At 40.6% G+C, this 20,353-nt stretch overlaps 1 protein-coding gene, 1 long non-coding RNA gene and 1 other non-coding gene across 7 annotated transcripts in view; 2 read left to right on the top strand and 1 right to left on the bottom strand.

Moving 5' to 3' along the window:
* The first annotated feature begins 4,756 nt into the window (after positions 1 to 4,756).
* Positions 4,757 to 8,012, top strand: LOC119695255. 3 transcript variants are annotated; one of them, XR_005255125.1, is made up of 5 exons: positions 4,757 to 5,046; positions 5,152 to 5,223; positions 5,936 to 6,052; positions 6,325 to 6,883; positions 7,337 to 8,012. It is a non-coding gene; the product is annotated as an uncharacterized LOC119695255 (long non-coding RNA). The 3 variants fall into 3 exon arrangements; XR_005255124.1 differs by having other exon boundaries at positions 6,325 to 6,500; positions 6,663 to 7,896; XR_005255123.1 differs by having other exon boundaries at positions 6,325 to 7,981.
* LOC119696222 lies at positions 5,347 to 5,479 on the top strand. Its single transcript, XR_005255546.1, has one exon. It is a non-coding gene; the product is annotated as a small nucleolar RNA SNORA13 (small nucleolar RNA).
* Positions 8,013 to 9,178: 1,166 nt separating the features above from the next.
* EPB41L4A (erythrocyte membrane protein band 4.1 like 4A) overlaps positions 9,179 to 20,353 on the bottom strand; it is a 117,734-nt gene continuing 106,559 nt past the window's right edge. For all 3 annotated transcript variants that reach the window (XM_038123345.1, XM_038123343.1, XM_038123344.1), the window contains 5 exons: positions 17,061 to 17,108; positions 16,410 to 16,478; positions 15,423 to 15,533; positions 14,337 to 14,418; positions 9,179 to 13,282 (listed from right to left, as the gene is read on the bottom strand). In XM_038123345.1, the coding sequence (XP_037979273.1) occupies positions 13,154 to 13,282; positions 14,337 to 14,418; positions 15,423 to 15,533; positions 16,410 to 16,478; positions 17,061 to 17,108 (439 nt within the window). In that variant the 3' untranslated portion in view covers positions 9,179 to 13,153. The remainder of the gene's footprint in view (positions 13,283 to 14,336; positions 14,419 to 15,422; positions 15,534 to 16,409; positions 16,479 to 17,060; positions 17,109 to 20,353) is intronic.

Here is a 20,353-nt window from a genome sequence, read left to right on the forward strand (position 1 = left end):
TTATTAGTGTTCGCAGGAAATGAATGACTACTGAAAAGGATGAGAAGCCAGAACTGTGCTTACTCCACTTGTAAAGTAAGACTACATATTCACTCTCCTTGGCATAGAGTGAAAAATTTATAAAAAACTTAAGTTTGACATTATATTTCCTGGGGAGTGGTGGTGCGGGGAGCCCCCTTCTGACTGTGTCAGCTGCCAGCTGTTGAATTCTACTTTGAAAATAAGAAGAGTGAATGAAGGCACCATTTATGGTATCCAGTACTTTTTAAAACTAAAGTTAATGTCATTTAAAGCCTAATAGGCTCTTTCAGTACTAACTTGTCAGAAATATTCTCAGGTCTGACAAAACACTTCAGTAATAAGATAAGGCCTTTTGTGCATGTTCAGGAAGTGCCCAAGAAAGGAAAAATCTCAGCTTATATAGCTGTTAACAGCAGACTCCCTTAAGTGCTGGGTTTGAAGCAGCTCAGCTGACCTTGAAAACACAAATGCTGTCCACACGTACTCAGAGACACAGGTACCTTGCTGCTGGAAGTCTGCAGTACCACTTGCAAGCTGGTTAAACAGATTGAAAAGAAATTTGTGCAAAAGAATGAATACACTAGTATATGTAGTCATTATCATTGCTCCCTTCCATGCTTTCTCCATTTGGCAGGATGACAAGTAATGCACACAGCACTTTCAGCCAGCCAAATGATAACTTTTCAGAAAACCTTCAAGAATTTAATATTCTTTAGCCCTTTTATAATATAGCTTTAAAATATTACAAGTTGACACTGAAATAATTCCAGTGATTAAATAATTGATCACATGCTTAGGAAACAAAAGAGAAAGTAGTACTTCACCATTAACTTCAAAGACAAAAAGCCTGAGTGTCTTATACCTTTCACTAGGTAGGTTCAGCTTTTCTTTCTTAATCTCTGTAGGGTCAAAGTTTTCCTCTTCAGCCCTGTGGCTGTGCTGACAAACTGGAATACATCAACAACTGCATGCTACTGGACAGTGGTTTAACTCAGATTCTACATAAGAGGCTACAAAGCTACAACAGGGCTTTATACCAGAGCAGATAATTCAAAGCTGCTAACCATGCAAAATGTACAGTAAATAATCTGAACAACAGAGCCAACTGCTGGGACAGAAGTGTCCTGACCTGGCAAAGAAGGACTCACACTTTAACCCTCTGTTAAACCTCCCACATATTTAAATGTGGTATGTGTTTCCACCTCAAGAGATTGTTCTTATCTACTAGGTAACTTGGAATTATTATTAGTTATTCCTTCAATCTAGCATGTCCTGGTTTTGTGGGAATATTTATAACAAATAAAATGACCACAGATTCAGAGATTAGGAATTCAGATTCACTGTGATGATCGAGAAGAGAAGTACATTAAGTCATTCCACTTTGAATTATGTTGCCACTTTCCAGAAAATTCTAACCCTGATAGGACTAAATGAATCTGTTTGAAAAAAGTAAATAAATCCAGATGTGCAGTATCCTCTCCTGTCTTTTGCAAATTGTGCCACTGATTATTTTTACTGTCTTTAAAGCTGTTCAATAAGAAAAGAAAAACAGGATGTGTGATCAATGTCCCTAGCCTGTTTATGATCTAACAGCTTTGATCACTGTTTTCCCAATGATATATGATTGCTTCAGCAAGTTTACAGATGACACCAAACTGAAAGGCTTGAGAGAAGGGATTCTCTTCAAAGAGACCTCAAGAGGTTTGAGGGCTGGGTTCATAAGACTTGGTGTTGTTCAGCCTGGAGAACAGAAAGCTACAGGCAGACCTTGAAGACCTTTCACTGCTGAAAGGGAGCTTATAAGAAAGATACAGACAGGCTTTTTACCTTTGCCTGTAGTGACAGAACAATGAACAATGGTCTGAAACTAAAAGAGAAATTTAGATTGGACATAAGGAAGAAACGCTGAGGATAGAGTCAGATTGCCCAGAGAAGCTATGGATGTCCCCATTACTGGAAGTCTTCAAAGCCAGGTTGGCGGGGCATCTTTGTGCAGCCTGGTCTTGTGAAAGATGCCCTTGCCAATGACATGGAGCTTGGACTAGCAGGTCCCTTCCAACCCAGACCATTCTGTGACTCTGTGACTCAGTGACAATTTCTGGGTTCACCTGAAGTGACTACGTCATTCATACAGTCAGTTAGTGTTCCATAGATGAAACATTTTCTCATTTAGCTATTCAAGTTCTCCTGTATCCCCAGGCATAAATAATAAATGTCACAGATATTTAAAGTTTTTCCTCACTATACTGTTCACTTAAATAATCAAAACCTAGTTATATTTGACTTCAACTTCTGTCCAGGCAGCTATCCCTGAGCGGCAAATCAACACTTGACAGTATCAGTGTTGTAGTGTGTTTTTTGTTTTATTAGTATGATTATTGTTTGATTTGTAATTTTGTAATTTATGTTGTTTTTTTCCTGTTTTTAGAGTGGCACAGGCTGCCCATCTTGTATTTTATGTTTTTAAAACTAGACTTACTCCTTTATTGTTATTTAGTTTAGTTAAGTGGTTGGCTTTTTGTTTGTTACCTAGCTATTCCCTGCCAAGTTCTAAACCCCTCCTATCCATACCCCTTCCCCAGAACTTTCTTTACTCCTCCTTCCATGAAACGCCAATCTCTCCCAAACCTGCCTTTCGCCTACAAACTTCCCTGTCAGTTTTGTATTCTTCCAAACCCCATTGGTTCACTGAAGACGTTTTCCTTCCTTGAAATCCTTCATTGGTTTAGACATTGTATTCCCCGCCTTGAATTTCTTCTGATGCCCTGACCATCCCCCCCGCCCCGGTTTATAAGCTGTTCTCTGCCCCGAGCTCGGGGTTCTGGGACCCGGGGGAGGGAGTTTACCACTGAATAAAGTTACCCCAGTTCCACCCCAGAACCAGTGCTGCTGAGATTTTGCGGAGCCCGAGAGAGGGGGATCTGTCGCCCCCCCTTCCCCCCGTCACCATCTAGCCGGGACGAGTGACATATCTGCAACACACAGTAACAGATCTCCACTGATTTAACAGCTTGACTGTCACCAACAATCTCATCCCTCCAAGACCTCTACTTGTGAATTACAAGTATCACTTTACTCAAAGTGCTGACCTTTATGCATGCATAAGTTTGGCTTGAGGCAACACCTAAGACAAACAGAATTTCAAATGACAAGCCAAAGCTATTAGAGGTGAATCTGTTTAAAATTACTGTTGATGTTATTTTAGTTTATGCTATAAACAGAGCACTAAAATACCCTGTCTTAGACATATCTAAGCATAATTATGCAAAAGCTAATTTCTGTAAAGCAAACTAATGTTGCACCCCCGCAAGTATGAAGACTTTCCCAGAAGCTCTAAGTGATGACATCTGTTTGCCCCTTAACTTTTTCTTTTATTTATCTTTATTCCTCCTAACTCTCTTGGCTGCAATTTATCATGTCTCTTTGCTTGGACATCAGTCAGCCTTCTCATAACCTCCTCTAATTTAGCTAAGGTGTCACACTCCAGGCTGTTCTGCAGAAGTGACTTAGCAACTCTACCTTCTGGACACTATGTAAGTGCTTCCTCTGATATTCCCAGGTAAGGAGGAGCCAAAAGAAGCAAGCAGCCCCAGGAAGCAGAGCAAGGTGGATTCCAGCAAAGAACGTGAAACCCTATAGAGTGCAAGAAAACACTGACCACTCCACAAGCAGAGAAGCAGGCACATCTTGTGTTTCACCCACAGAAAATTGTGAACTTTGGGATTTATAAGTGTGGGAATCAGCAGTGTTGTAGAATTTTTTGTTAGAGGATAGCTTAATCCACCAGATCAAGGCAAGTAGGAGAGCTGTACAGGTTTCCCTATGGCTGGCACCAGCCTCATCCTGCTCTTCCCTAGACACGCTGCCTGTTTATCCTCCTGGCGTACCTGCCTGCTCTGATTCCCCCATCTCACAGGATTTCAAATGTGTGAACCAAGGTCAGAAAATGTGGAAAATGTGCACTCAGAGCTCAGCTTCTGCCAGCATTCAAGCCTTAAATATCGAGGGCTGTCTCAACTTGCAGCGTGAACCAAGGCCGGTTCCTCTCTCCACATGCTCCAGCGGAGCGAACAGCAGGACACTGCTGGGATGGATGTGGCCCATTCTGGTTCTCTGAATACAGACACAGAGCTAAGTTTAGAAAAGAAACATTGCTTATTCTGTAAGGGAGCAAAGTGGAGGTTTCCACAAATCAATCACACCAAAGGGTAAATGGTCACAGCTTTCACACAGCAAAACATCCTCGGCCCACCTCATGCATGTTTATTTCTGTGATGTAACCTTGCGCAATTCTTCAAACACAGCCCTTTTCTTTATTAAGCAACTTCCACTGTATGTTATCTGAGGGCACTGGTTATGTTTACAAAAGGCGAGGGGAGTTCAGCCTGGGAACAAACAATTCAACCTGAAGGCATCGCAACCACGAGCGAGCGGTGCACGGGATGGGGCGTTCCGTGCACTCACTTCACCGTGATCTGCCCCCGTAAAGACAAAGGGAACCCCGGGAACCTGCTCGCCGCAACCTCCCCGCCGCGAGGGCAGAGGGAACACAGGGAACGCCCACAAAGACCCCGGGAACACCGGGAGCTTCCACAAGGAACAGGAAGCACTGGCAAGCTCCCCTCCGCAGCGCCCACCGCCGCCGGAGGGCGCGGCACTGCGCATGCGGAGACAGCGGAATGCGACACTCTCGCCCTCTCTGAGGCGCCTCCATCGCCGCGGTGAGACAGGGGGGAGAGCCGATACTAGTCCGCACCTCGGCGCCTTTCCCGGGCGGTGTCGCCTGCTCAGGACTCCTTCTGCTTGCATGGCCGAGTCTGTAGCCTCGCGTCTGCGGTACACTCAGAACGCAGCCGCTGTGCTGCGGGAAGAGGAGGAGGCGACGCACGGCGTACCCCCCTCCGTTTCGGGAGGGATGGTTGGCCCCGCGGCAGGCAGCGCGGCGGCCGCGGGCTCTGAGGGAGCGGCGGTGTGAGGTTGTGTTTATTGGCGCTGCTTGTCTTCCAAATCGGGCACTTACCTCTAGTACGTCCTTTTAGACTACGTCCTTTTAGACTCCTTGTACTGATCCTGTGTCTCTGTCGCTCTTCAAAATATGTCTTCTCCTTTTTTTTTTTTTTTTTTCTCCAGATGAAAGCAATGGAAGTTGGGTCAGTGGCCGGAGCATGCACCAACATGACCAAAAGATGTCCCAAGAACATGGTATTCTTGGCTTCTCTTCTTAAGTGTTTGAATTTTGAAATATTTTTCAACTGATTATTCGCTCTTTTTCATAAGCTGTGAATTTCATTTTGTTGAGGTGTAGAGTTCCCATACTTGAGTTTTGGCCTTTGTGTTGCCCATTCATTCCTGTCCAGAATGAATGTGGTGTCAAAAAAGGCAAAGAGGAATTCTTGCACAAACTGGTTCAGGGAGCTGGTTATGTATCTTCTTCCTCTCTGTTTTTGCAAGGACAAAAAAAACCCAAACAAGATGTAGAAGTAGTACGGTTGGGTAGCTGTGTGGATTTTATTCTTCAGTCTTTTAAAGTGGAGAATCTGACAGTTATTAAAAGAAGAAAAGCTGAAATTATAATGGCCACTTTTAGCATTGTTTAGCTCTCCTGTCTGTCACAGTCTTTACGTCTGCAAGTAATTAGTACGTAGCTTTCCAAGTGTCTAGCTGTGGCCTCTAGATTTTCTATTGAAAAAATATATTTACAGCTTAATGCTCATGCACAGAAAAGATTAAAATCTTCTCACAGGAGAAAAATTGTGTTTTGTTTTTGTAGATTTCTGGATCTGTTATTTAGTATTGAATAATACGTTGTCTACTCTTGCTGGCCTTTCCTTGATGCCCTTTTGCAAGTGTAAAGTGTTCTTTGATATTGTCAGAGTCCTGACAGAATGGTTAGTGCTAGGATTGCTTCTTGCAGGTTTCTAGTGTGTTTTGCTGGAAGTTCAGGATCTCCCAGAGATAGCCCTGAGTGCTGAAAGCCTCGAGTGTGAGAAGGGCATTTGGGAAGAAGCCGCCAAGTGCTGATTGCACAACTGTGACAATAATTCCTTGTGCAACTCTGTCCTGTAGCCTGCCGTTACAATGGAGCAGGCTTTCTGCTGAGAAGGAGGTTTGGCACAATGACTTCAGTGCAGAAGTTAGAACTGAAACAGTGAGCGTGAGATCAGCCTGATGGCTATATTCTTATCAAAAACAGCAAAGAGGAAGCTACAAAATAAAAAAAATTGGTGTGGGTGGCTTTTTAAATCGGTTTGTGGCTGCCAGTGTTTCCAAGACAAGGACTTGCTTTCTCACGTTTGCTTTTAGGCGTGTGATACTGTGGAGCAGCTCAGAACACAAGGATTGAAAATGTTAAAAAGACTGGCAATATATGAAAGAAAGCTTGGAATCTCATACTGCTTCACTGTAAAGTCTTGGAAAAGCCAACACTACTGAAAAACTGAGTAGCGCAAGTCAGCCTAAATTTCATTACTACAAAGAAGGTATTAATTAAAATTGCATGCACTATCAAGTCTTTCTTTTGTGTAACCCACATACCCAGGGGTGTGACACATAATCCAAGTCTCTGAAATACTTGGAAATCTGGTGTAAATGATCCTGTACTACATCACTGTAGATTTTGTTTGGGTTGGATTTTTTTTCAGGATAAAATATAACGAATCTTCAGTGAAGTGATGAAGCTCCTCCAGGTTGGCCATAATGCTCTTGAAAGTAATAAAATCAGAAAGTTTCATCACCGAAATGTGGGAATCTGCTTGGGCAACACAGATGCACTGAATCCTTTACTACTGCTGCTGGTAGGAAATGAGCCTGTGGAATCCATCCACGCCCAGGCACTGAGGACTTTTGCAGGGCTGAAGATAAGGTGGGCACTCTGTGTATGAATCTCTCTCTGGGAAGAGAAAAGTTTGTATAATCCATTATTAGTAATGTGTCCAGTAACAGGGCTGCTGCTTGTTTTCCAGCATAAAATTATTAAATCTTGTATTATTGGCTTACTGCTCCCAGAGTGCTTTCTAATGCACAGTCATATGCATGAGTTAGAACTGCAGAAATTTCTGTGGATTCCCACTAGCCAGAAAGTGTTAATACTGCCACCAGCTTGTAGTTACCACCTGAACCCCTGCTTAGGCAAAAGGACTCTCTACAGGCAGGCTTCCTAAAAATTAGATTTGCAAGTTTTACATTTTTGCCCAAGGGATGAGGGGAAGCTCATCTTTGTAGTTTTGTATTAGTGTTGGGCATTTAGAGGATGTTAGAAAAGAGCTGTGTGCTACATGTGTCCAGTCTCACACTGTGTGTTTATTTTTTTCCTTAGGAAGAATTGTTAGAACCAGCCTGAGAGCAATGCCTAAAAGATGGACTACTAAGCCTCTGTGTCGTAAGACAAAGTGCATTTAACTGCATTGTGGCAGTGTCTGGTAATGTTTGTATGAACAAAAAAATAAAGATTTATGTTTCTGTTCTCAGAATTTCTGTCTTTTCCAAGCTTTAGTAACAATTGCTTTTGTTTCAGAGTTCAGACTTCTTTGTGTTATTGGTGGGAAACCAGTGCACCTCTTTGGATGAAACAAAGCCTAGGAGTGAGTTGGGATGTGATGACTTAAACCATGGTCTCCTGTAGTATTTGGACATAGGGTTGCCTGAGATTTGTATTGTGGTGAGCAAAAGTAGAAATTTCAAAACTAGAAATTCAGCAAACCTGGGTTTAAAAATAGCAGGAAAGGTGTTTATCCAGCATGGAGAATGGCAAGTTTGGTTTATCATCACCTTGACTAGCTACATCATGTGGTGCTTCAGCATAACTTGCAATGAAATACTCTTGAGATAACTGGGATTGCTGCTAATTTTTCTAGGAAGACTTAACATGGTTTATCAGAAGAACAAATGCTTCAATTGTGTATCTTGCACTGTGTGATTTTTCAGTACTGAATGTAAGCATGTTACTAGTTCTAAGTGTAAAGCTATTTTTAGTTCATCAAGAGAGAGGGAGGTTTAGACAAGAGTAATTATTTTTTAAGAGATCCAGCTTGTAATTATGGGATGTACTTGAAAGTTTAGGGTTTGTTGGGGATTACATTCCCTGAAGATACCATCTGTTCAGGAGTTCTGCTTGTGGGCCTTTGTTCTTGAAGTGTAAGACTAACAGGAGTAGCTTTTTAAAACTTAAAAAAATCTCAAGAGCAACAGCTAGTGATAGGATTTGATGATTGGTACCTAACCCCAGGATTAGACACTTGATTGGTATCAACCCCAGAGTAAACTTCCTTTCAACTAAAAAAGATGTAGAACCCCAAGCTTTAATGTGTAATACTGGTGTTGTAGTGGGGTAGAACAAGGGAAAAGTGAGGTAGAGGGAGCAATAGGCGCATGCAAGGGTCACAGATTACTTAAATAATAATGCTGGTAAATGTGAAGTATGATGTTAAACATTAGGACTGCCTTTTATTTCGTATGACTGGCTAACTGAATTGCACCCTTGCAAAAAAAATCAGACTATAAGAATCTGCTCTACAATAAAAACTGAAGAGAAAGGATAATGTATTCATATTCTGGAACAACCTACTACATGTACTGAAGCCCTGCTTTGCAGGAACTGGGTGGACACCATGTGCTCCTGGGAAGTAGAAAAGTAAATCTTTTGGAGTTTGGGTTTTTTTTTTTTTTTTGCTTTTGCTTCTGCTTTGTTAAACTCCTTTATCTTGACCCACAAGGATTTTTTCATCTAATTCCCTTGCCTATCCTGTTAAGGAGGGGAGTGATAGAGCAGCTTGGTGGGCACCTGGTGTCCTGCCAAGGTCAATATACCACAGCTCTTACTCAGGAGAACAAATACGGGAATAAAATCAGACACATTAAGGAGAGAGTGTCTGCCACACTGGCTCTGTATCTGTGTCTTTGCTTTGACAGCTTACATAGTCTGCTGTTGCTCCCTGGTGATTTTTAGGTGAGAAAGGAAACTGGTATAGATGTGCACTGGAAACCCAAAGCTTACACTGACAACTTCCTGCTACAAGATAAAATACTTAATCTGGAGAAGCTGTATCCTCAAGTGGATTTTAATTGGTACTACACCTGTTTTTACCAGATGGCGGTGTCAAATGAATCTGTGTTTCTGAAGGCTTTGCTCCTTAGTGTAATGTAAATAAGACACACAGGCAACCATGCAATGCCCTAAAAATTCAAGTTTTACTTGCCTTTTAAATAACCTGGACACAAGTATTGACACAGCCATCTATCAAACTCATTTCAAAATAAAGCACACAGTTGCTTCATGAATACCTAATGTACATGGAACAAATGTATCACATTGGTATATTCATGTATGTTGTCTTCAAACACCTTTCTAGGGAGCTCTGAATTGAACAAATCTTCCCAAAAGAAAACATGCTATCTCTTCAGTTCAATATCCACCTGTATAAAGGGAATGAATTTGGCAACTTAAATGGTAATGACTTTGCAACAAACATCATCAATATAATGAGCTTGATTAGAATACAAGTTGCAGAGTTAGTGATACCAGTAAGAGGCGCAGGGTAGAAAACAGCAGGTCCAGGCTAGTTCCAGATGAAAGAAACCAGCCAACTAAGCAAGGGAACCGATAGAGGATATACAACAGTGCTTTTGTGCTGTGGTTTGCAAGCCCTCTTTATTGTATAAAATACATGTTTTGCAAAAGGTTGTATAAATATATTGTAATTGTTGCTAATTAGTGAGAATTCTATAACTTACCGATGCTTAGCACTTACGGAAGTCTCAGAAGAGGTAAAGGCAGAGGCACAAAGTTAAAATCATTGGCCTGAGATCAGTTCAGGAGAATTAGGATGAGAATGCCTGAAATACCAGTCCTTTGTCCAAGTGAGCAGGGATCTGTATATGGCATTCATACCAGGGTAAACTTCCTGACACTGTTATCTCATGTCTTTTGCCTGATTCATCAGGATGTACAAGTACTGACATCCAGAATCCAGATCTGAAAATGTAACTGCCTCTAGGCAGTGAACGCCCCAGGAGAGCTGGGGACGGGTAGCAACAATGGAGAAGGCAAGGTGTAGCTCAGAGCTCTAAGAGGCTGGTCACTTAGACATGTAGAGCTGGTTTAGGTGTAGAAGGCATAGCTGTGACACAGTGTTTTCAGTGATTGATCACTTGTGTGTATCTCTCACAAAAATACCATAAAAAGGTGCTTTTCCTCAAATGATTGAGGAAAAGAAGCTTGAAGGGAAAGGAGGATAACATATATGAAAGAAACTTGCTTTTCTGTACTACTAGCTGACAGTGATCTCCTTGCAAGTTTTGCCTTGTTTTGGCACAACAAAACATTTGGAAAACATGTAGTAGAGGCATTATATCTTTAGTCTTTTGTGGACACAAAATTGGATTGTAGTGGCCCAGGCTAACATCAAACTTGCTAAAAACCCGCTTCCTACATAGTCTCATCAGGGAGAAGATCACTAACTCAAATCTAGGGCTCTCTCTGTGTACTTCTCATCTAAATGCAAAAAGGTTAGCTTGATTACAAAACAACTCTCCAGTGACTTGAGAATTTAAACCTTTCACAACTAGACTAGACAGAAGCTATTTTCTGATGCAGTAAAATACCATGCACCTGGCTGACGGTATCCAGCAATAACACACAAAAGGCCCACAAGAAGATGAAAGCATACAGGAAAACACAAGGTTCAACATAAACCTTAGTGATCAATATTTAAAGATTGGCAAGACAGGTACACTATGTACAGATGATTCTCAGTAACACAAATCCTCCTGCAGCAGTAGATATGTGCTATTTACCTGTGCCTGGGTAAGGATAGCAAACTAATGGTAATCATTAGAAAGCGGCAAACTATAAGCAAGTGTGTAATGCTCCAAGCTGGAACAGCTTCTCAAAGCAACAAGGAGTAGCTTTCGTTGCTGACGCTAACCAGTTCTTGTACAGTTTGTCATTTTTCAGTTGTCTTCCAAAAGATTGTGATGCTCTCCATTAAGCCATTTTGCCATGGTGATTTTTTTTTTCTTAGGGGTTGGTCAGGGTTTTTTGTTGTGGTTTGGGTTTGCACTTTTTATTTTTCATTTTGGTTTGGTTTGGGTTTTTTTGTTTTGTTTGGGCTTTTTTTGACTGTTGTTTTTGACAGTACTACACAAGGTCATAAACAGATCCTAAAGGATCACTTTAAATTGGAGCAATGACAGTGAAACCTTTTAACAAACTTACAAAGCTGAGCCAATACTTTAAGCCAAGCCCAACAATGTTCCTCAAATTAAATCCACAGGAAATTAAAAAAAATTCTAAAGAACCTCCATGAAAACTGAATTTTTACTACATTCATTTTAGTACATGAATTTTTTTGATCTTGCTCTTTCCTTCCCTTAGATTTGTTCACTGAGACTGTAGAAGCAGAGCTGTCCCAAGTAAATGACCAAAGAAAAGCATTTGTTTAGTAATCTGCCTTCCCTGCAGCACTTCCCAACCTAGAGACCACTCCATAGTGTGATAGGAATATACAAACTATGGCTGCCACCCTGGCTAGTAACGTCCGCCTGACCACCTCAGATCATAAAACAACGAAGAATCAAAACATAAAGTGGAAAATAAAACACACTGTATAACATTTTGCAGACCAGTTTCGTCAGCTAAAATGTGTATTAGTAATCCCATGCCTCTTGTAAAGTGTAACTTGAACACCTTATGCTAACTCCAGTTCTCAAGCAGTGTTGCTTTTCTGACAGAGCTGCAATTCCCTGGTGTTGCTTGGACTAGAAGGCACAGGGATCACTGCAAATCTCTGTGGGTTGTGAGGGTTGAGTGTAGAGAGGACAGATGTAGAAAGGCACGTGAGCTGCTACAGCTGTTTGCGACACTGTTTGACAAATTCGGGACTTAGTTCAATGATTACACTTAGCAAAAAATTACTTCCATGACACAAAGAGTTTGCTAAGCTCCCTAGCAAGTCAGCAACACTTGAAGGTTCATCCATGTGCTGACTGTGGACAAATGGGAGGCAGAGAAGTGATTCTCAGATATTTGTAAGAAGTGATAGGACAAAAGGAGAGCCAGGCATCACTTCAGATATGTATTAGAAGATAACCGACTCAATGTGCAGCGTCATTAAAACTTAGTATTCCTAACATGACAATAGAAAAAAAAATTATAGTTCTCATACCTGAAATACTGCCTTTGTCATTTTATCATAGTAGAAATGGCTCAGAGAAAAGTGTCAGATTATTTTATATGAGATATTAAGACAGATTTTGCTAATCTAGATTAAAAAAAAAAAGGCGCTATTTTCTATTGGTTTTAAATACTACCCCACAAGTTTCATTTAACCAGCAAGGAAGTGCCTTATTAAGCAGTCTTAACACAGTGGGTCAATTTATAGTCCCCAGTTTCCAGTGTGCTTTACTGCAAGTTGGTAAATGTATTTCTGTGGTATGGAATGTTCATTTAAATAGTCCCTCTACACAAAAGGACATTCGAAACTTAGAACACTTAAACCTGCCCAAAGCAAAGTAAGTCTGTATCACCTCTGGAACGCACTGCTACAGCGTGTTACAGAGTCTATTGTTTTTGAGCTAAATGGGTTGAGTCAGAATCTGTATCAACAACACAAACATTTGTTACTGTGCTAGGTTAAAATAACCCTTGCAAGAGCTATCCTTATGTCTCAAAACATAAGCTGATCCCCATATAAACTGTGAAGATAATTTCCCCATATCACACTGTATTGCACAATTGACCAAAAATATGACTATTTACTTATCTTGATCCTGATCATGTCAGTTAACAGTCACTTCCTGGAACAAGGCTATTCAGTTACAGAGCAGACCATGAAGCCTGTTTTGTTGCAGCAATTTTTTTGTTGTTGTTCATTTTTTGGAAATGTACTGCTGATCTTTCAGTTTTGCAAAGACTTTTGGTTTTGGTTGTCTATCAGGCAGCTTGTCCTCAATCAGTCACACCACTAGAATGGTGCTGGTGATAAAATCATTGCTTGGTCTTCCCAGCAAGCAGGCTGCACTGCCAGATGTCCTGAAGGAAAGACCACCATGTTGACTTCAGTTCCTTCCCTTGCACACATAAACAAATTCTCACTTTCCAAAGACCAAAATCCATTCACCATCTTCAATTCATGAGTCAAGTCTCCACCTTGAAGCGTGACACCTGTACAGTTTTTACAATCTTTGTGCTGGGTTTTCGATCAGCATTATTAGTGGATAGCAGAGATGGTTCTTCTATTAGGCTGTCTTTAGATCCATTCTGCCTCTGAAGAGAATAAATTAAACATGTTGTTGAAAAGATACAGCAGAATTTAAACACTGTATTTTGCTAGCTTGCTATGAAAGCCTTAGGCTATGGTATGGCAATTCATGTATACATATATATACACGCAACAGGAATATTAAAGTCTCTACATTTATTTGATCAAACAGAATTTTTTTCCCCTCTTGCCTCCTGCTAGCTGCTGCCCTTTTGTGCTATTGCCTATTCAGGAAATGCCATGATTAATTATTTTATAGTTAGCAAAACACTCACAAGGAATTAATATCCACTGTCATAAGGGAGCCTGGGGCAGAGGGAAAAGAGAAGTGTTTGTACACACTGAACATTTCAATACTACTGGTACAGTAAGTTAGGTGTCTGGAATTCTCCCTTCCATGTTTTGGTTCTCCTTTTGTATGTTTGTACAAAAGACCTGGGAGTGCTTTTGAATAGAATTTGTTTCTCACATTCTGAGCTCAAGAAAACTATCAAAACTGAGAGAATATGGTAGTGTAATATATGATGAAAGACAGTGATTAAGTTAGATTAACAAAAGGCAAATTCTGTCCTTTTTAGATGTCAATAGCATAAAAAAATATTCAGTGTTTGTAGGGGGAAAAAATATAAGAGAAAGGAAAATAAAAGCAGCACTGTTTCAAGCCCAAGCAACAAAACTCTTCAGACAACCTCTAAAAGAGACTAATAAATGATGTGATTACAACTGCATCACAACCACATCTGGATAATTCAGTGAGTGGTAAAAGTCAGTTTTCCTTCAGTGACAAGCAGATATGCATCTTAGGAATGCATAAGATTGGGAAAGAGTTTTCCAGCAGCAGCAGCAGGTTTTCACAGGGGCATATGCTACAGAACTATATGTATTTTGGAATACAAACAAAGTGTAAGTAAAATGCAAAAATTAAATTCACACTGCTGCTGAAAAAAAATCTCATCTTTATTTTTCACTGTAAAACAAAGACTATCTTAAATGAAGCACTAGAGCCCCACTTCTCCCTCCAATAAAAAGGGAAATTGAAAAGGATGTACAATCACTAACCTGTTGAGTCAGCTGGCTGGTGGGAACTTTCCCATCTGAAGATCGTGTAACAGGCAGTGGAGGGACCAGATCAGTTTTGACACTGGAATTATGATAACACAAAATGGATATTGTTTTAATGAGGTAACCGTGCAGAAGAAGAACAATGAAACCGACACAGACTGCTCTATTGATCTGAAAGGTTTCTATCACCTGACTTGGGACATCTGAAAGCTGTCATGCTGATCCTCCGTGGGCACCTTCAGCCCATCCCATCCCTGTCTTTTCCTGGTCTTTAGAAGCAGCCCAAATTGATACAACATCATTGAATGACAGGATGGTTTGGTTAGAGACCATAAAGATCCTCCAGTTCCACCTCCTGCTACAGGCCTGGATACCTTCCACTATCCCAGCTTGCTCAGAGTTCCCTCCAGCCTGGTCTTGGGCGCTTCTAGGGATGGGGCAGCCACAGCTTCTCTGGGCAACATCTGCCAGGGCCCGGCCACCCTCATGGCAAAGACAAGTCTCACATGAAATCATGGGTGTGCCACACCTCCTTCAGGGTGCTATTCAGCTAAAACTAGCCTTCCAGGTGGGGACTGCTTTTCATGTTTTTATGGCCTTGTTGCAACCGAGAATGGGGCTGTTGCTTTTCCATTCATAAGTACTCTTCAGTCTTCTAGGAAAGACTGATCCACCGATTGATGAAGGGGGTTGTACTAGAGTTCCCATGAAAAAAAATTACAGACCTAACACTGATAACATCTTAACTCCATAAAGAATGAAGTTACCTGGAAAGCAACTCATGGATTCTCATCCCCTGAGCAATGTTATGACCTACCACTTAAGACCAATATAGGTTTATTTCAGCCTTTTCAGTTTTTACTCCTTCCAAATGGAACAAGAAAACCACTGTGGCTGAGAACAGACTGTAAATGTTTTTGGAGTTGTTTCATTCATGTTTAGCTCTGAAGACATAATATTCAGGGGGTTGCCTGAACCCTGTGCCACCAACAAGCCACATTAGCAGTTTCTTACCACCATGATCTCTAAGCGACTTTTGGGCTGCACTAGACTAGTTCAGTGCTAATAACCATGTTCACATACTTCACTTCAGACAGGACAGATCTCTCCCCATCAGAGCACTGGGACCGCCGGTACTGCCGGTAGCTGCGAGGGGAGTGCGAGTGCCGGATGCGGATGGGGTCACCTTGAGTCCTGAGAGAGAGACAGAATTCACAACAGGGGGTTGGTAAACCAGATCTTTGGCACAAAACATAAATTCAGCTGCAGACTGAGAGTCTTCGCATTTCGTACTGAAGTGTAACAGATGGCTTCTTTCACTGGCTGAATTTAAAGGGCTGATGCTTCTTTTTAGAAGTCTGCACTTGGAATTCAATCCTTTAAGAGAGCAGAAGTCACAAACTGACATGCTCATATTTGAGAATGGAACTTGAATAAAGAATGCATTAATTTATATGTCCTTAACATCAGCCTTTTCTGCCTAGTGGTGTTTGGAAGTACATTATAATGCAACCCAGGATCCCATTTGTCCCACATTCAGCTGCTTGCACTGACACTTGGAATCCCAAATGGACAATTATTGCAGTGAAATGGATGTTGGTTCTTAAGGAAATAGCTATGCCCTGGCAGCTGCCCATGACAAGCCAGGGAAGGGGCTGCAGAGATTAAGGAGTGCCTTGGATGATCAGAATATTTAGAACAAAGAAGAAGTTTAAGAAAAAATTGATTTTCTTGTTTGCATTCACTTCTTTCTCATTCTGTAGTTTATAATATAAGTTTCATGGCTAGCATAGGGAGACATACGGAACACACAGACAGGTTCATGAGTGTGTGGGAGAGATTAGGAGAGATTGAGATGGGGTTTTTTCTTATTTTGAAAAGGAAAAATATTTGCTTTTAAAATTATTAAGTATCCTCACCCAACCCATCCTAGGGGAAGAGTATCTGGAATAGATAAGAGCTTATAGATTATATGTACACCCATTCCTACTTCAGTAGGACAGAGTTCACAGTAAAGTAAGAAAAGTGGGCTTTTATATTCACAAAAAATAAATTCTGACACAAACTCACTCTACTTTAGTGTATGGAATTTCTTTCAATTGCTCCTCAGATAGGCCAGATGGATCCACAAGCTCCTTCCTATAAAGGATTAGGAAAAGTAAAAAATGTAACAGTAACTGTGAAGTGCAAAAATTTTTATTATATTGGGCTAAGAAGACTTACTAAAACAAGCTGTTGTCAGCCCTGAAGCTGTCTTGACATCAAAATAGGACACTTATTTTGAAATAAGTGTAAATTCACCTTGATTGCTTCAACTGCATGTTTCATCCTGTTCCACCTTCTCACCTCCCTGCAAATCTGATCTTGTTGCTTCGCAATATCATGAACATTACGTGTGCTGAACAGTGAATATGCTTTGAATTGCTAAATATCTTCCTAAGGGGTAATGGGGTGTCATGCTAAAAGTGTCAATATTGACATCTTGGAAGCCACACAGGAATAAATCTCTAAAATGATGTATTGTTCTTTAATAATTCATTTACATACAATGGTCATCTTTATTCAATGCACTCAGTGACCTGCAGTATCTTCTACACACAGGTCATTAACATACATAATTTACTGAAACTAAATCAGTGTAGTGCCACAGTGGATGGGATTTGAATAACTACATTAAAGGCAAACCAAGCATCTCTCAGACCCTACAAGGACCACACTTACTGAATATGTTTCCACAGTTCTTCTTTAGCTTGTACATCTGGGCTTCTCCTATAAATATCAACAAAGACAACAAAGGCTCAGCTGTGAAAACCATCATATGACCATGTTGCTGTCCAAGTAACTTTTTTAATAGCACAGACCCTGCACAGAAATCATGATAAATATAATCCACAAGTGACTGCAATTTTAAGGTTTGTTATCTCAGAAAATTCATTAAACTGCATCACTTTATTTCAACTGAAAAGTCATTTCTTGAACAACAGGCTCTCAATCACAATTTCAGTTCCACCAGCCTTCAGCAAGAGTGTACATAAAATACAAACAACTGCACAATTCCCCAAGCCAAATCACTGCCCAGTCGCTGCCAACACTTACCCCTCAAAGGACAACATGTTTTGGAATAAAACTTCTGAAAAAGGCCCTCAGAAATGTCCTGTGACCCACAGAGCCCTTGGTGGGCTGAAGGAGGTACAGGCCACAGGCCACAGATCAGTAATCCCAGCCATTCCCAGTGGACACCAGTAAAGACCTGTGGCTCCACTGCAATCACAGGGCAGCCTCTCTCTTTCTTTCTCTCATCTCCAAAAAAGGTTTCTGCTGTTTCTGCTCAATTTATGTGTTTTTGGTGTCCAATTAAAAAAAAAACAAAAAAATAAAAAAATAAAAAAACCACCAACAAACGAATCAAACCAGCAACTATGCCTACTTAAGCACCTAAATATTTTAGCAAGTATTCACTTTTCTTTTCCTTCTCTACTGCAAGGTAAGTGCAAAACCACCGCTGTTGTTTAAGCTGCACCTGGAATTCACCTAAACCCATTCAGAGTAATAGATTAAGTAAAGATTTTAGACAGTGGCAAGAACTACATTTGCATGGAGAGATCAGGTAACTCTTTTCCTTGTCATTATATAAGCTGAGTGTCAACAGCTAGACTGTTCCACACTATCTAAGATGTGAGGGATGCAACTTTTAGACACATACAGCACACATAAACACACCAAAAGTTTCTCAAATACTAAGTCTTACACCATCAGGTCATTCAGACTGATATTTTTTTCTCTTAGGCAAAAAGGCCTAACATATTCAAAGATGCTTTACGAGGGATATATATATATTTGGATATATAGATGCAGATTTGGATTTAGATGCAGATCAAGAAGGACAGCAGAGAACTGCATTTTTACACCTCTGAACGGGCTCTCACCATTACCATGTTTGGCTTATTTCCAGACTTCAGCCTAGGAATAATGTTCAGAGCCATCTATATTGCAGTAAACACTATACAGCTGATATAAAAGCAGAATATTTTGGAATGGTAATGTTTTGGAATACTTTTTAGATTTTATAGGAGCAGAAGTACTAGGAGATACTACTTGACTGGTTTATAAACAACAGAGAAAGACCAAAAGGCAAAAAACAACCTAGCATTTGTGTTTCCCTAGTAGGGCTAAAATAAATTAATCCATAACCACCTCAGGCTCCAAGACTTTCCAGGCAGGATGTTTCCCATCCTTGACAAACTGCTGTCCATTCCAGCTCCTCAGGTTCTCATGATGGCAACAGATACAGCATGGGTGGTTTACAGTCCATTTGTTGTCTGTCTTCAGAGCTTTTTAAAGATTTTTGTGGTTCTGTTTATTAATATAATGCATTTAGTTTTCTCTGATTTTCACTTCTATCTGTGCCTCCTGCTTTCTGTGACCAGCTCCAGGTGTTTTTCTCTGTGATCTCTGCAATTTTCCCCTCTTTCCATCCCTGCAATTACACTAATAATAAAGACTTTGCTGTACAATACAATTAAGCAGTATTTCCCATGGGGAAAAAAGAAAAAAAGGGCTAAGTACAATACTCCTAAAACTCCTTCACCCTTCTTGCATTTACTTCTCTTTATTGCATCTGTCCATGCTGCTTTTAACTCCCTGATGCAGTAAATTCAGTGGCATTTAACAGCCTTTTTCACCCTTCAGTAGTGAACTGATTTCTGCCCCCATGTAGTCTCCTGCTCACAAAATAGCAGCTGCAAACCCTGCGGTCACCCTGGGGGTGGAAAGATAGGCATCCTCTTCGGAGGCTGAATAATCAGACAGTGGGGGATGTGAAAGCTCCCTGGAAAATGCCAGCTTCTCCAGGGAGGCTTTGTCATGCTTACAAGCCCTAGTTTGCCCGAGGAAGCAAAGCCTCAAGGTTGCTCCCTAACCCAGGACTTGCACAAAGCAGGGTATTGTGCACATCACTGACTCATTTGATCAGCTCTCGGCTTTTACTTATTCATGGAAATACAGCAGTTCAGGACCTGGTCTTAAGTCTCAAGTATTACAAAGCATCATGTAAAGCCTCACTAACAATAAGAAATATTAATTTGTGGGGCAGCATGGAAAGAGGGTGGTTAAATAGGAAGACATCTTCATTTCTCCATTTTCTAGGAACTGTGCTTCCTGCTTTCTGTGACCAGTTCCAGGTGTTTTGCTCTGTGATCTCTGCCATGTTCCTTCTTTCCATCCCTGCAATTACACTAATAATAAAGACTTTGCTCTACAATACCAATTTAGCAGTATGGCATACCATGGGGAAAGAAAAGAAAAAAGGGCTAAATACAATGATTCCTCAGAGCAAACTTCTCTTAGACTTCACATCCTGCAACTAGTTATTTTCCGTCTGTTTAAGAAGTGTTACCATACTGGGATAACCTTACAGCATTTATTCAGGTTACCTCCCCACCAAAGAGTATGAAGAAATATGATGCAGATAAAGTAACTTAATTAAGGCATTTTCTTTCCAAAGGCCTGGTCCCCCTTCTTTTGAAAGCAAAACAACAGAAAGCTTACAAAAAGAAAAGTGAAATGTAAGATGAAATGTAGGTATTGCATATACTGCATAGGACATTCATGTTTGTATGGTTCTTAAGAGCCCACAACAAAGCAATTCTTCTGTTAAATCTTCAAAGCCAGATCAAAATCCCTCTTTTACTTTGTTTTCATCTTTTGACTGTGAATGTTTTAAAAACTCACTCACGGTTTGATATATAGGACTCAGACTGTCCTATCTCAGTATCTGAATCAATACCTTCTGGACAATTTGCATGCTAATCAGTTTCTCTAATGCACAAGAAACCTAATGGGACTTCCCAGTAAGTGATGAATCTCACGGGGTTTTTTATTTATTTTTTATTTCATTTTCACAAGCTGGAACAGCTCTACACATTAATAAAGTCTACATTATTTTTTGTGCCTGCATCTGCACTCTGATTGATATTTCACTTTGAGTCACAAATGGTAAATTTAAATAGCCATGG

This window comes from Motacilla alba, chromosome Z (assembly GCF_015832195.1).
Source record: "Motacilla alba alba isolate MOTALB_02 chromosome Z, Motacilla_alba_V1.0_pri, whole genome shotgun sequence".
In the NCBI taxonomy this organism is placed as follows: Eukaryota; Metazoa; Chordata; class Aves; order Passeriformes; family Motacillidae; genus Motacilla; species Motacilla alba.